This window comes from Callorhinus ursinus, unplaced genomic scaffold (assembly GCF_003265705.2).
Source record: "Callorhinus ursinus isolate GAN/ISIS: 27379988/994484 unplaced genomic scaffold, GSC_fseal_2.0 scaffold6, whole genome shotgun sequence".
Lineage (NCBI taxonomy): Eukaryota > Metazoa > Chordata > Mammalia > Carnivora > Otariidae > Callorhinus > Callorhinus ursinus.
Window position 1 is genome coordinate 78109291 of NW_027397068.1, and position 14289 is coordinate 78123579.

The 14289-nt window shown below is 49.2% G+C and overlaps 1 protein-coding gene across 7 annotated transcripts in view; it reads right to left on the reverse strand.

The window, feature by feature from the left end:
• Positions 1 to 14289, reverse strand: part of RPS6KA2 (ribosomal protein S6 kinase A2) — a 360649-nt gene that overhangs the window by 48724 nt on the left and 297636 nt on the right. For all 7 annotated transcript variants that reach the window (XM_073894222.1, XM_073894220.1, XM_073894221.1 and 4 more), the window contains 4 exons: positions 12605 to 12642; positions 10059 to 10201; positions 4253 to 4323; positions 774 to 862 (listed from right to left, as the gene is read on the reverse strand). In XM_073894222.1, the coding sequence (XP_073750323.1) occupies positions 774 to 862; positions 4253 to 4323; positions 10059 to 10201; positions 12605 to 12642 (341 nt within the window). The remainder of the gene's footprint in view (positions 1 to 773; positions 863 to 4252; positions 4324 to 10058; positions 10202 to 12604; positions 12643 to 14289) is intronic.

The following is a 14289-nucleotide window of genomic DNA, read 5'->3' on the forward strand; positions in this document are numbered from 1 at the left end:
ATGGGTTTTGCCAAAGTGTTAAAATGGTGCACCATCTGCTCTCTTGACGACAACGACGGGGACTAGGCGGGCCCGCGCCTTCCGTTCCGCTATCTGGTGTTTGCCACTGCGTGGGCAGAAACGTGGCGCCTTGTTTCATTGTTCTCCAGCTCCGCATGCAGCCCGCGCCGTGTGGGGCACCTGCTCCCGCCCTGATGGAGCCACCTCACCACTGACCTCGCGTCACTACGCTGGGCATGCGCACCAGTGCCCGTGACAATGAGGAGTGAGAACCTGCGGGTGGGCAGGGACGATTCAGCAGCTGTGGGACTTGTGGGAGGTCTACACGACCATTTGTTTGTAGAAGCACCACTGAGAAGCAACTAGGGGAAACCCTTTGTAAAGAATTATTCTGAAAATGGGTTAGTACTTAGTGAACATTCATGTAAATCTTGATATTAATATATGTTGAGATTTATTAATTTAAGAGGGATTAAATAAGAAGCAGCTTTCAGCTCTTCTGTCCTTAGTTTATGGGGTTCTAAAAGGGAAGTAAAATGAGTAGGAAAGTGTTACCCTTTTGTGCGTAAGCACTGACTTTCAGAAAATAGCTTACAAGACCTGGCCAGCGACTGCGTTTTGGAGAACCTTATCGCAGGGACGCGGGAGAATATTTGCACCCCTGTTTCAGGACCTTCGCTTTCAGTGAACTTGGACAAACGTGTAGCCAGACAAGAGTGGAGCGGGGCGGGCAGGCAGCCCAGGCGGTCTGTGGGGGTGCATGGCACTCTTACCCAGTCGGTTGCACGGGTTCCGTTTGAAGAGGGCTCTCAGCAGACTCTGGGCTTCCATGCTGAGGAACTGTGGCATGCCCAGCTTGGCTCTGCAAAACAGCATTGTAGTTTGGGACGAGAAGGATAACCAGAGTTTTCTCCAGCACTCTGGGACCCTGCTCGGTCAGCATCAACAGACAGACCAAATCAACGTGACCCAGAGCAGCAGTGCCCAAACTGTTTGGTCTTAGGGCTCTTTGGCACTTTAGAAGTCATTGAGGACATCAACCTACATTGTTTATATGGGTTCTATGGGAGAAATTTTTATAATAGCTATTTAATAATTCACTTACAAATAATACAAACATTAAAAATAAACAATAAAAATCCCATGAACAGAAGTAACATTTTTAATGGAACTGAATTACGTTTTCCAAAATAACAACAAAGGCTTTGGCTAGAAGAGTGCTATTGTTTACATTTTGGGAGTCTCTTCTGGGTTAGATGAGAGACAGCCAGATACCTTTTTTTATTTTTTTTTAAGATCGATTTATTTATTTGAGAGAGAGAGAGGGAGTGTGCATGTGCGTGGGGGACAGGGAGGGGCAGAGGGAGAGGGAGAGAGAAACTTTAGCAGATTCAGCACTGAGTGCAGAGCCCGATGCAGGACTTAATCCCAGGACCCTGAGATCATGACCTGAGCCAAAACCAGAGAGTCCACCATTCAACCAACGGAGCCACCCAGGCGCCCCGAGAGCCAGATCCTCTTATCTTGCCTCTGTGTTCAATATGTTGCCATACTATGAAGAAAATCTGGGACTTCACAGAACTAGAACAAATAATCCTAAAATTTGTGTGGAACCACAAAAGACCTCACATTGCCAAAACAATCTTTAAAAAGAAGAACAAAGCTAGAGACATCACAATTCCAGATTTCAAGTTATATGACAAAGCAGTAATGATCAAGGCAGTATGGTACTGGCACAAAAATAGACACATAGATCAATGGAATAGAAAACCCAGAAATAAGCCCACAGTTACATAGTCAACTAATCTTCGACAAAGCAGGAAAGAATATCCAATGGGAAAAAGACAGTCTCTTCAAAAAATGGTGTTGGGAAAACTGGACAGCACCATGCGGAAGAATGAAACTGGACCATTTTCTTATACCATACACAAAAATAAACTCAAAATGGATGAAAGACCTAAATGTAAGACCTGAAACCATAGAAATCCTTGAAGAGAACACAGGCAGTAAGGTCTGACATCGGCCCTAGCAACATTTTTCTAGATGTGTCTCCTAAGGCAAGGGAAATAAAAGCAAAAATAAACTATTGGGAGTACCTCAAAATAAAAATCTTCTGCACAGCAAAGGAAAGAATCAATAAAGCTAAGAGGCAAACTACTGAATGGGAGAAGACATCTTTAATTGACATAGCTGATAAAGGGTTAGTATCCAAAATATATAAAGAACAGATACAACTCTACATCCCTCCAAGCAAATAATCCAATTTAAAAAATGGGCAGAAGATATGAACAGACATTTCTCCAAAGAAGAAACCCAGATGGTGGACAGACACATGAAAAGATGCTCAACATCACTCATCAGCAGGGAAATGAAATCAAAACTACAATGAGATGTCACCTCACACTTGTCAGAAAGACTAAAACCCAAAACATAAGAAACAACAAGTGTTGGCAAGGATGTGGAGGATGTGGAGAAAGGGGAACCCTCCTACACTGTTGGTGGGAATGCAAACTGGTGCAGCCACTCTGGAAAACAGTATGGAGGTTCCTCAGAAAGTTAAAAATAGAACTGCCCTATGATCCAACAATGACACTACTAGGTATTTACCCAAAGAATACAAAAACACTAATTCAAAGGGATATATGCACCCCTATGTTTATAGTGGCATTATCTATAGTAGCCAAACTATGGAAGCAGCCCAAGTGTCCACTGACTGAGGAATGGATGAAGAAGATGTGGTCTATATATACAACAGAATATTAGTCATATAAAAGAAAGAAATCTTGCCATTTGCAAAGACTTGGATGGTGCTAGAGAGTACTATGCTGAGTGAGATAAGTCACTCAGAGAAAGATAAATACTATATCATTTCACTTGTATGTAGAATTTAAGAAATGAAACAAATGAGCAAAGAAAAAGAGAGAGAGAGAAACCAAAAAACAGACTCTTAACTATAGAGGACAAACGGATGGTTAGCAGAGGGGAGGTGGGTGGGGGTGGGGGAAGCAGGTGAAGGGGATTCAAGAGGGTACTTATCAGGATAAAAAAAATACAAAATGAAAATAAAACAAAATCCAGTAATCTAATTTATCCAAATAACTGCAAAAAAAAAAAAATCAGGGAAAGGAGGAGCTTGCAGCCCCCAGGAGGGTCTCAGACCCCCAGGGGTCCTCAGATCATGCTTTAGGATCCATCGGACCCCAGTTTGGTGCTACCCATTCAGAAGTCCACACCTAGGATTAGCTGGAGGGAATTATTCTAGTTTTAGAAAAAGTAAAGATCTTGATCCCTCTTAAAATTAAGAGAAACAGAGATAACCAATACAAAATAATAGACTGCAGCCACATGTGTCGGCCACAACGAAGGTCACCTGATACCGGAAGACACTGCTCAAATCCTCTCTATGGGTTTCCTCCACTAATTTCTATCCTTCCATTTATACAATGGGGTAACCTACAAAAACCTAAGCTTCTTAGGTTCCTCTCGCTTTTATAAAAGTCCATCTGCTGTGTTGAGAGAGCTGGTCATGAGGACCAGCAGCTTTATGGCTTGTCCCTCAGGTGCAGGAGTCCCTGTCCTCGCACAGTAGGGGGACCTCAGTTTGGAGCTGGGGTCTACCTGTTCCCCAGCCGCTGCCCTACTCCCATCCACACTCCAGAGTCCCAGATCTCCCCCTTCTGACATCATGCTTAGATGGAGCCTGCTCATGTGTGAGGTGTTATAGCAAGACCAGTACTGGGTTTAGACTTCTTTCTAGGATCCCAAGAGCAAAATCCATTTGCATGGTAAATGATTCTTCCTGAGAATGGAACAGAAAATTTGTTTGTATTCAATCTCACGGGCAACATGATTCCTGCCAACGTCAGGCAGGAGAGCTTGGGTACTGCACGAATGGGGTCAAGAGGTAGAGAAAGAAAGGGGACCCCTCCTCTTGCGTTCCCTCTGGAGCCCCTAAATCCTTCTGCCCTTCCGAATCTGTACTTTGTTTGTGATGGTCACTAATCACCACTTCTAAAATCCCTGTCATTGGACAACATACGCCATTTTCCATGTCATCTGTGGCAGAAGACTTCATCAGGGTCACTCAGCGATCCATTCACTCTATCCACTGTAATTAAAATGCCAGGAATGCTTCTTATGGTTATTGCTAATGCCTACTCAACGATCTGGGCTTCCAAGATGGAAGCTCTTGCTATCAGGAGGTGCTAAGGAGTACTGGACGGATGCCCAAGGGTCAGTGTTTCATACTCACTTGAGGATGAGGGCCATGGTCTCCTTCCTGTCCTTCCCCTGGAATGGCAGAGATCCCGTGAGCATCTCAAACTGCAGAGCAACACAGAACAGGGAGAGTGTTCAGACTGACCGGATGTAATAGCAGACAGCCCGGATGGGCAAAATGCAGCCACGTCCACTAATCCATTCCAAACCCTGATGCATGAAGCATAGGCGCCGGCCAGCTTGTGCTGTGTACATGAGCGACTGGAACGGCCTCAGGGAGCTCACGGTTCAGTGGGCGGCGGACAAGGGACAAACAGCGGAAGTCTGCAGTGGGTAAGAGGGGCTGAGTGCGGTGGAGATGAGAAGGGGGACATGAAGGGGCAGCGGTTGGGCTGCACAGCTTCTATGGGGTTGGTTGAGGACCCGTCCTTCTCTGGTGGGTGCTGTGGAGGGGACCAGGGCAGAATGACTTCAGTCCATCCGTAGCATCTGGTGAAAGCACGATGGCACCAATAACATTTCCAGTACAGGCTGCCACACACCGAAAACAGTAAGCGGACCTTTGCCAGGATGGGCTCTGTGATAAAGATGGGGCTGAGGCTCAGCCTTCCCCGAGCAAGGATTTCTCTCTCACACAAAAGCCCTGACGCCGCGGGCTCAGGAGGCAGGGCCGGCAATCACACGGCATCCCCACCGCAACGGGCACACCGACCCATTCGGAAGAAAGTAACCAGGGCAGCAGCCTGTCCTTGAACACAGGACACCGAATCTAACTGAAATGGGCCACAGCATCCATCCCGGGCCGTGTCTTCGCGCCATTTCAAATTACTATTGAGCCTTGAAGGACACAGGTGTGAACAGCACGGGTGTGAGATACCCACTACATACATGGGTCTTTTCCCAATAAATACGGTACTGTATTGTACATGTATTTTCTCTTACGATTTTCTGAATAACCGTTTCTTTTCTCAAGCTTACTTTATTGTAAGAATACGGCATGTGATACATACAATGTACAAAATGCGGATTAATATACCGTTTATGTTATCATAGGGCTTCTGATCAACACCAGGCTACTACCAGTTAATTTTGAGGGGAGTCAAAAGTTACATGTGTATTTTCGACGACCTTCAGGTCAGCGCCCCTTATCCCCATGTTGTTCGAGGGTCTACCGTATAAGAAAACAGCCTCAGTGCAGGAATTTGTACGATCTTATTAAATTTGCCTTAGTTTTGATTCTGACGGCGTGTCTCTGTCCCTTTAAAATTTATCCTATTGTATTTTACCTCTGTATTATGAAAATCTTGGGAAATACATCAAAATAGAAAGACCAAAACAATCACCCATAATCCCATTATTCAAAGAAAGATGGAATTAACATTTGTTATTTCCTTCTAGTACTTTCTTGAAGCTGTTTTTTTTAAAAACATGGTTTTATATATTCACCTTTCACAGAATAAGATAAAAACTTCCATGCTGATTATAAAATCTTCCTAATATCAGTTTATATGTGGATATGCCAAAATATGTTTATTTGTTGTTGGACACTTAGAGCATTTCCAACTTCCTGCTATTATAAGTAATACTGAAATGTACATAAAAGCTTTCCTAAGATTTGAAGTTATCCTTATGATGTGCTACCAGGAATGAAATTACAAACTTAATGAAATGAATGTAGTTAAGGCTTTATTAATATTCTTGGTTTGCTTTCTGAAAGTAAAATTTTAAGAGAAATTTAAAAATTCCTGCCTGTTGTGATGTTCGAAGGCTGTTCTGCCATACCAACCACCACTTGCTGTCTGTCCCATGCGCACTCGTTTGGTGCGGGCACACAGAACAGACTGCAGGCGACCAGACAAGATGGAAGTCATAAAAACTGGGAGCAAGAGAGTCCCTGAGAGAATCTGAAAGTGGACAACCAACTAAACCGAAAGGTAGAATGCTTCGGCAGATGCGCTGTCCATCTGGTAAAACAGGAGGAAAGTTTATAAGTTGATCCTAGAAGTTAAAATATGTCTTAAAATAGAATCATATTAGCAAAGAAAATTCTCTTCCTATTTTGGTTCTATCTTTTCTTCCCCTCCCTCCTTTCTTACTTGAGTCTACTATGCATGAAATTCAATTTCAAGGAAACGGCTTTTCGGCCACGTGAAACCAGAAAGCCATTAGTCATTGCTACAAACATGAAGCCCATCCTAAAGTCTGTGCGTCATGTAACTATCTATTATGAATCAACCAGCAACTTGCACCCATCTGCCTAGTGATTACTTCTTAGCTTTGACTATGACTCCCAGGAGCCACATCCTTTGTGTTCCTCTCCCTCCAGCCTGCTCATCTTCCTCCCACATTGTTCTTCCCCATGCAACACAGTGGGAAATCCTGAACCATTTAGGAATACCCAACACCCGTACGGTGGCGTGCGTGGGTGTTCAATGAATGAAGATGATGATGGTGGCGGTGATGATGGCAAAGCTATGTATTTTCTCAACCCACCTGTGTCCCTCTGCTTTGGCTTCACTTCCAGCCCCTTTAAGGGTTCCCATTCTATCACACGGGGACAAAGGAAGTCATTTCAGTATTACTGTTCTCACCAAGAAATTTCTCAGTATTTAAGTGTCTCATTAAATCAGGGCATTTCTGATGAACTTTCCTGGGACATTATATACAGTAGGAGTTTTGGTCTGGTGTTGAACAAGACTGAGACTGGCCAAAGTTTCCAGGGCAAACTAATATAAACCATGGTTTGCCGTGGGGTCTCATAGTCCAGCACAAGTGCTGGGGGTACCCCAAGGGATGCATTCACAAGTGATCTCCAAGGTCGGCTGTGGATATGTGCAGAGGGAACCTGAAGAGACTCGGGTATAGCTTCACTGTGAGTAGTTATGAGATTTCCAGAAAGATAAATATTTTGATGTGTCTGGGGACAGTTTTGATGGTCAGAACTGGAGAGGCTGGTGGGGTTGGTGCCACTGGCGTTTACTGAGTAGAGGGAGGGATGCCACTTCCCATCCTACAATGCAGAGGACAGCCTCTACCCAAAGAATTGTCCAGCCCCAAACCTCAACAGTTGAAAGCCCTGTCTAAAGGGACATCCAATGAACCTGAGGAGTGGCCAGCCCTGGGGCGCTGGCACAGAAGGAGCCCCAGTGGTGCTGGGAGCAGCGGAATGAGAAGCTTCTCTGTAAGGGGGACACTTCATAGCAGGGAGCCTACAATTCAAGTTCATTCAGTTGATCAACATTCTTATAAAAGAACTCAAGAGCAAGTTACGTCTTAATCTGGAAGGAGACAAGCACAAATCCTACAACGAAATGGACTGTTTGAGATGGCAGCAGTCCCCGGGGCTGGGTGCGCAGCGCTGGATTTTGCTCACCAGGTGTATTTATGTTTGTGCACAGGTGTCAGGGTGCTTGGGGCACAGACGAGTCCCCGCCTCACTGTGCACCACCCCTGCTCTGAGCACTCGAAGGTCAACGCTGATCTGCTCCCCTCAGCAGCCTCGGGAGGAAGCCTCGGGTCTTCGCGTCCTTTCCCAGGGGCGGCGCCTGAGCCCTGAGCCAGCTATATGTGCGCGGCTGTGTACAAACAATTTACACAGACACTTGCGTGTGAACATCTACACACGTTTAGTGCTGGCAAAGAATGGGAGAAGAATCTCAGGTGGTCTCACAGGTGACCTGGCATTCAAGAGATGTTTCTAAAGCACCCACAAAACACAAACCCAATGTCCTCCTGAAGACTGAGTTCCAGACGAGTGTGGAGATGTTAGGGACCTACCATTGCAACGGACACCATCACTACGGCTTACGTTCTTTTCCAGTTAGAAGTACCTAACTTCAGACATTCGATTCTGTTCAAGAACAAGGATCGCCACCATGACCGTAGGTGTCTTCACACGAGCTCTCTGGAGGGCACTTGGGGATCGTGAGAGGACATGGCTATCGTTCCTCAGTGGAGAAACGCAAGGGATGGGCAGCAAGCCCCTGCAGGGCGCAGACCGTTCCTCGGGCCGCTCCCTCCGTGGATCTGCCCCCTCTTTAACAAAGCCGGTGCAAGGCACCCTGTAAATACAACATGCCCTCAACTGACTCTTCCCGAAGCCGAGCTCAGACACAACACTAAATGCCACACCAGACCCAGCCTTCTATTGCAAATGGCAATTTGGAAGTCATTCCTGGTGTTGCCCATGGAAGTGCTGAACACAGGGATCCTGACATCTGGCTGCAAGCTGGTTGCTCCTTGGGGCCAAAGGGTTTGATGGGCAGGACGAAATGAGAATATGGCTTTAGGACAATGATGTGATCTTAAACCAATCACCGAAGAGCCTTATTTCCACTTCTGTAACCAGAAAGAACGGTACCTTGCCCATGTAACGTGGAGATTTTTTGGTTCAGATGAAACGCGAAGGGGCCTCATAAACTCAGAGCCACTAGACGTACTCTGTTGTCATCGACAGTCCCTCCTGCTTCCTGCCGCTGAGTAAAACAGCCATGCTAGAACCAGCACCGCGCGCTCCCCCAGCTGCTGTGAGACACTGAATGCGGGGTCCTTTCAACTGAAATGATGCCACCAGTTCAAAGCAATGCCCAGTGCCCACAGTCTCTGGTGTGTCAATGATGCCAGATAGTAGCTGGAACCAGGTCTCCTTTAGAGAAGCCAAGAACCAACCTCTATGATATTCCTCAAACTCCAGAGCATTCCTATAGCTTCAGGACAAGGAAGGGCAGGGGACCCCAGGTGGAGGTTAGGCTGGGGAGCCCACAGCTGTGTCGCCCCCACAGGGCACAGAGCTCACTGAGCACGGCCGCCGCTGTCTGTGATGGGAGTCCACGCAGAAGGTCGTGGGGGTGCTGAGGAAGTGCCCTGTGCTGGGGAGACATTCTGAGGGGGGGAATTCACAACATAAGATGACAGACTTTTAAGAGCAACTTGTCAAAGTGCCAAGAAGACACAAGACAGAGCCAAGCTAAGGTTCCCCAGGAGACACCTCTGAACCCCACCTCCAGACATGGCCCAGGGCTTCTGCAGCCAGGAAGTGAGGCAAGTGATTTGGTGGCAAGGCACGTGGCCTGGGCACACAGAAGCTGGGCTTGGGATGCGTAGGAGCTGGGCTGGAGACGCAGGGAGCTGGGCTGGAGACGCAGGGAGCTGGGCTGGGGATGCACAGAGCTGGGCCTCACACCAGCTGAGCGACCTTCCATAGTGTCAGAAGTCCGGTCTGGGCTGAGGGCATGGGCAGCATGGAAGGCCACGGGCACAGTGCTGGCTGGGAGGATGGGCGGAGGGGCAGGGTAGGAGGAAGGGAGAGGAAGGACCATCTGGGGACAGGAAGCCAACACCACTTCTCTGACTACAGAATCCCCCGGGCCAGGTGGTGTCTGTGAACACGCACGAGCTAAAGAAAATTCAAGTTCTCGATGTAGATGTAAAAACATCTCAGTCCATGTGTATTTTGGCTCATGTTAATTTTTGTAACTAAGTAGAAGGATTTTGTGTTTGACATAAGACAAATGTCTTTAACATGAAAATCACTGCATCCCTTAAAATCTTCATGCTCAGTAAAAATGTTAAGTATAAAGAAGGTTTGACTCTTCATGCATTTGTGTCCTTATCTGAATCCCAGTTCTGTTTCCTGGGGGTGGGAATTTGGGATGGGCAGAGGAGGTTGCAGGAAATGGTGGCCTCCTTGTCCGTGGGTCGCCCGGGGACACACTGCCTGTCCACATTTCAAGCACTGTTTCCCCTGCTCATTCCTGGACCTCTGAGCCAACCTGGGGATGGGACCGAGGGTGGGGGATCAGCGACAAGGGATGCCGCCGTGGACCGGGGAGGACCATTACCATGAGCACGCCGAAGGACCACCAGTCAGCGCTCTGCGTGTGTCCCCGCCGGTTCACCACCTCCGGCGCCATGTACTCTATCGTCCCGCAGAATGAGTAAGCTCTCTTGTCGTGGTCGATGGCCTCCTTACTCAGCCCGAAATCTGAAAGTGAAACAGCACACGGCACCGCCTCAGTCGGAGAGGCACCAGGACTGTTTCCATGCTGACCCCCAACCCGCGAGCTTCCGCGTCACTTATGGGACTTCAGCCTGCTCTGTCCTGGCCACAGCACCCCCCTCGGATGCAAGTGTCCTCACGGCCCCGCGTGGTACGTTCCCCAGCTCAAGGTCTTCCAGGCATCTACAAAGCCCGGAGGGGCCCGGTAACAGCATCGAGAAGATGTATTTTGCCGAGACTGAGGAGAAGTCCCAGGAGCCCTGCTGTTTAAGAGGCACGGCAGGTGGCCCGGGCATGCTGATGCTGCAGGTCCCCAGGCTGGGATGGACGGCCAGCCCAGCCGGAGCTGCGGGGATGAGATGGGAGGGGAGGGGAGGGGGAGCCCTGAAGAAAAGGGCTGGAAGAGAGATTCCGGGCAGAAGCCTACTGGGGAAGGAGGTCCCTGGCGGTGAGGCACGAAGGGAAGACAGGCGAGTCTGGTAGGGACTGTGGAGCGTTTGCCGTGAGCGCTTCCCCTCTCCGTCCTCCAAGAAATCCTCAGTCCATTCTACCTTCTTCCAAAGCTTGTGTGTTCATGCACTTAGTGGCTGAAGGACACAGGGAACACACTGCCTCTAAGATGAGGGCACCGCTTCAGTTTCAGCATGTTTGAGAAGAAGGATAATATCCATCCGTTCCTTCCAGGGCCACGTGCTGAGCGAGGACATCAAACACTCGCAGGGGTGGGTTTGCTCACTCGCAGCAAAGTGGCTTGCTTTACACATCAGAGTCTGGGACGGGGCTGTCTGTAATCTGTGCCTGGCCCAAATGGCGAATTATCACATATTATGAACTTGAGGTCATGATTAATAATAGTAATAATAATAATAGAATCTATGATCATTAAATCAGAGAAAGCCCAAACTGTGTCATATTATAGATAAATTGGACGTGGTAGCTCCATATGCATTCCAGCTGCCGGGCACAAGGCACAAGCATGACTTTTATAGGATACGTTCAGTTCCTCATTTGGCAGAGAACGCATCTGAAGTATTAACAGAACCTTCACTCTCCACCGCGTGCCACGTGACTCTGAGGGCATGACATTACAGGCCAGGAATGGGTGGGCTGAAGGTTTGCTGAAAGGGATAATCAGGGTCCGGTATAGAAGTTCATGAGAACTTTGTAAAAATCGAACTTTGAACATTAACAAGCCTGTAAAAATATTTAACCAATATTTATTGCCAGTTACTTATGTGCATTCCGCCAAGTCCTGGGGACCCACGAAGACAGGGCAAACCCACCCTTGAGAAGACAGGGCGTGGTGGGACGCGGGCCAGCAAGTGAGCGGCAGCGCGACCACAGGGGGCCACAGAGTAGGGAAGAAGGGGTGCTGAGAGAAGCTTTGAGGTAAGAACAGGGGTTGGCCAGGCACCCCGAGCAGGGACAAGCTTCTAGGGGAGAAGAGGAGAGGGTTAGTTCAGGAAGAGCGAACTGGTGGACACGCAGGAATGGGCACGTGTGGACATGAGGCAGAACCAGGTCAGCAGGGCAGCTGATGGGGGACTGGCCCCCAGAGACGCCCACACCCAGAGCCCCAGAACCTGTGAGCAGGTCACCTCACAGGTCAAAGGGGTCCTGCAGGAGTGATGAGCCAAGGATCGTGAGATGGGGTGGTTGTCCTGGATTATCCAGGTGGGCTGGGTGACACAAGCGCCCTTATGTGGATTTGGGGGCAGAGCCACAGAGTTTAGGGAAGGCCGTGCTGCTGGCCGTGAAGACGGAGGATGGGGCCACAAGCTGAGGGATGTCAGCAGCTCCTAGAAGCTGGAGAAGGCAGCAGAATGGGCTCTCTGGAGCCTCCCGAACGATAAGATGAGCAGGTGTGCTATTGGAAGCCACGCAGTCTGTGGTGACTGTGACACCAGGAGGAAAGGATACAATGCGTGCCATGGAACTGGGGTGTGCGTTTTCAGGTTGCTCTAACTGCGTGGCAACGGGAGAGGCGTGAGGTTTCAGTAGGAAGGCAGGCTCCCACGTGCATTCGTATGTGGTCCCTGAAGGCAGGAGGGGACCAGAGTCTCCCGGGAGAGCACCGATATTTGCCCCACATCAGTACTGCGCATCATCATTCTTGAACAAACAGCCAGGGATGAGAGTCTGCAGGGAAGGTGCTGGAAGGTTCTTTGGTCAGGAGAGAGGGAAGGAAGGGGACCTGGAAAGTTTGAGCATTTCTAGAGGCTGTGAGGATGCACACCAATGTAACAGAAGTGAGGTCTATGAAAGCTTCGGCCAAATCAGAGACACCACCAGCAAATGCCGGTGCTAGGAGGGCTTTGGCTCTGAGCTGCTCCCCACATTTACCAGGGCCGAGGTGAAGTCACCGGGAGACTGCCGTCCTCTACAAACCTGTGATCTTGATGTGTCCCTCTTCGTCCAGCAGGATGCTGAAAGAGAGCGGAGAACACAGATGCTTTACCAGAGGCCTGCTCAGCTGGGGGGCATGCAGACCTCGGGGGACACAGCAGGGCGGCCTGGGCAGCAGTCCCCACGCGGGGGTCGCCTGCCACGTGCAGATGTGGGCTTTGGGATTTACTGCTTCCCCCCTCAGCAGCTTCTGCTGGGTCACGAGTGGATTCAGATCCATAGTGTTTAGGGTTAACCAGGCAAAAGCTGGGACCTGCAGGCTCGAGACTTTCTTTAGCCCACAGGAAGGTTCAGGAACCCTTCAGACCATCCTGCATGAAGAACGTGATTGAGAGGGTCCAGGATTGCCTTGGCCTGTGGAGATCTGCATCCTCTTGAATTTTTCCCTATCCAGGCAGACCCTCAACGGCCAGAGGCCCACTATTTCTCCCCATCACCCCTCCATGAGCCCCAACCTGCCTCTCGGGATGCCTGGGGCCTCAGCATCAAGGAGGCTTGGGGCTCGGCAGGTTGCACCTTGTCACACGTGCTATATCCCACAGGGTGCCTTTGTCCCACCAGTGCCTGACACCCGGAGCACCGGCCTAGAGGGAGCGCCGGCCTTGCTCTTCCAAGCTCTGCCGGGGGAAGGGTGCTCCTCCTTGCAGGGCAGAGGGTGGGCCGCAAGGGAGGACGCAGGCCAGCACCTGAGGAAGCCCTTCTCCCAGGCTGTCAGCCCTCGGGGTTCCCCAGGGCTCCTAGGCTTCCATTTCTTTCTTTCTTTTTCTTTTTCTTTCTTTCTTTTTCTTTCTTCCTTCCTTCCTTCCTTCCTTCCCTCCTTCCCTCCTTCCTTCCTTCCTACCTTCCTTCCTTCCTTTCTTTCTTTCCTTCTTTCTTTCTTTCTCTTTCTTCTTTCTTTCTTTTCTTTTCTTTCTTTCTTTCTTTCTTTCTTTCTTTTCTTTCTTTCTTTCTTTCTTTTTCTTTCTTTCCTTCCTTCCTCCTTCCTTCCTTCTTCCTTCCTCCTTCCTTCCTTCTTCCTGCCTTCCTTCCTTCTTCCTTCCTCCTTCCTTCCTTCTTCCTCCTTCCTTCCTTCCTCCTTCCTTCCTTCCTTCCTCCTTCCTTCCTTCCTTCCTCCTTCCCTCCTTTTTTGCTGTAATCAAATCTTGTCCTCTCAGCTCCTGGGAGGTAGCAGCCCAGCCTTGAAGAGACCAGGAAGAGAATGGCGAGGAACCAAAGCAAGGCCTTGAGGAGTCATAGGGGCTGCCTAAACAGGCAGGGAGAGTAGTGGCGTCCTGACCCACGTGAGTGCACAGATGGATCTGCGGACAAGGAGCTGAGTGCAGTGAACCAGGCAGCACAGAGGAAACGTACATCCCACGAACGAGGGGAACCTAGGGCAGTCAGATGCACAGAGGCAGACGTAGACGGTGCCAGGGGCTGGGCAGGGGAGGTGCAGCGGGGAGTGAGCGTCTCACGGGGACAGAGTTTCAGTTTTGCAAGGTGCAGAGAGTTCGGAAGATGGACAGAGCTGGTGGCTGCACGGAGCTGGGAGTGTGGGCACCGCCACAGGGCTGCACACTTACAAAGGGCTAAGATGCTCATTTCTACTGTTTTTCTTGCCACAGTTAAAAAAATCTGCCATGGGATTAAAAAAAAAAAGACCTACTATTTTATTGAAATGTGAAGGA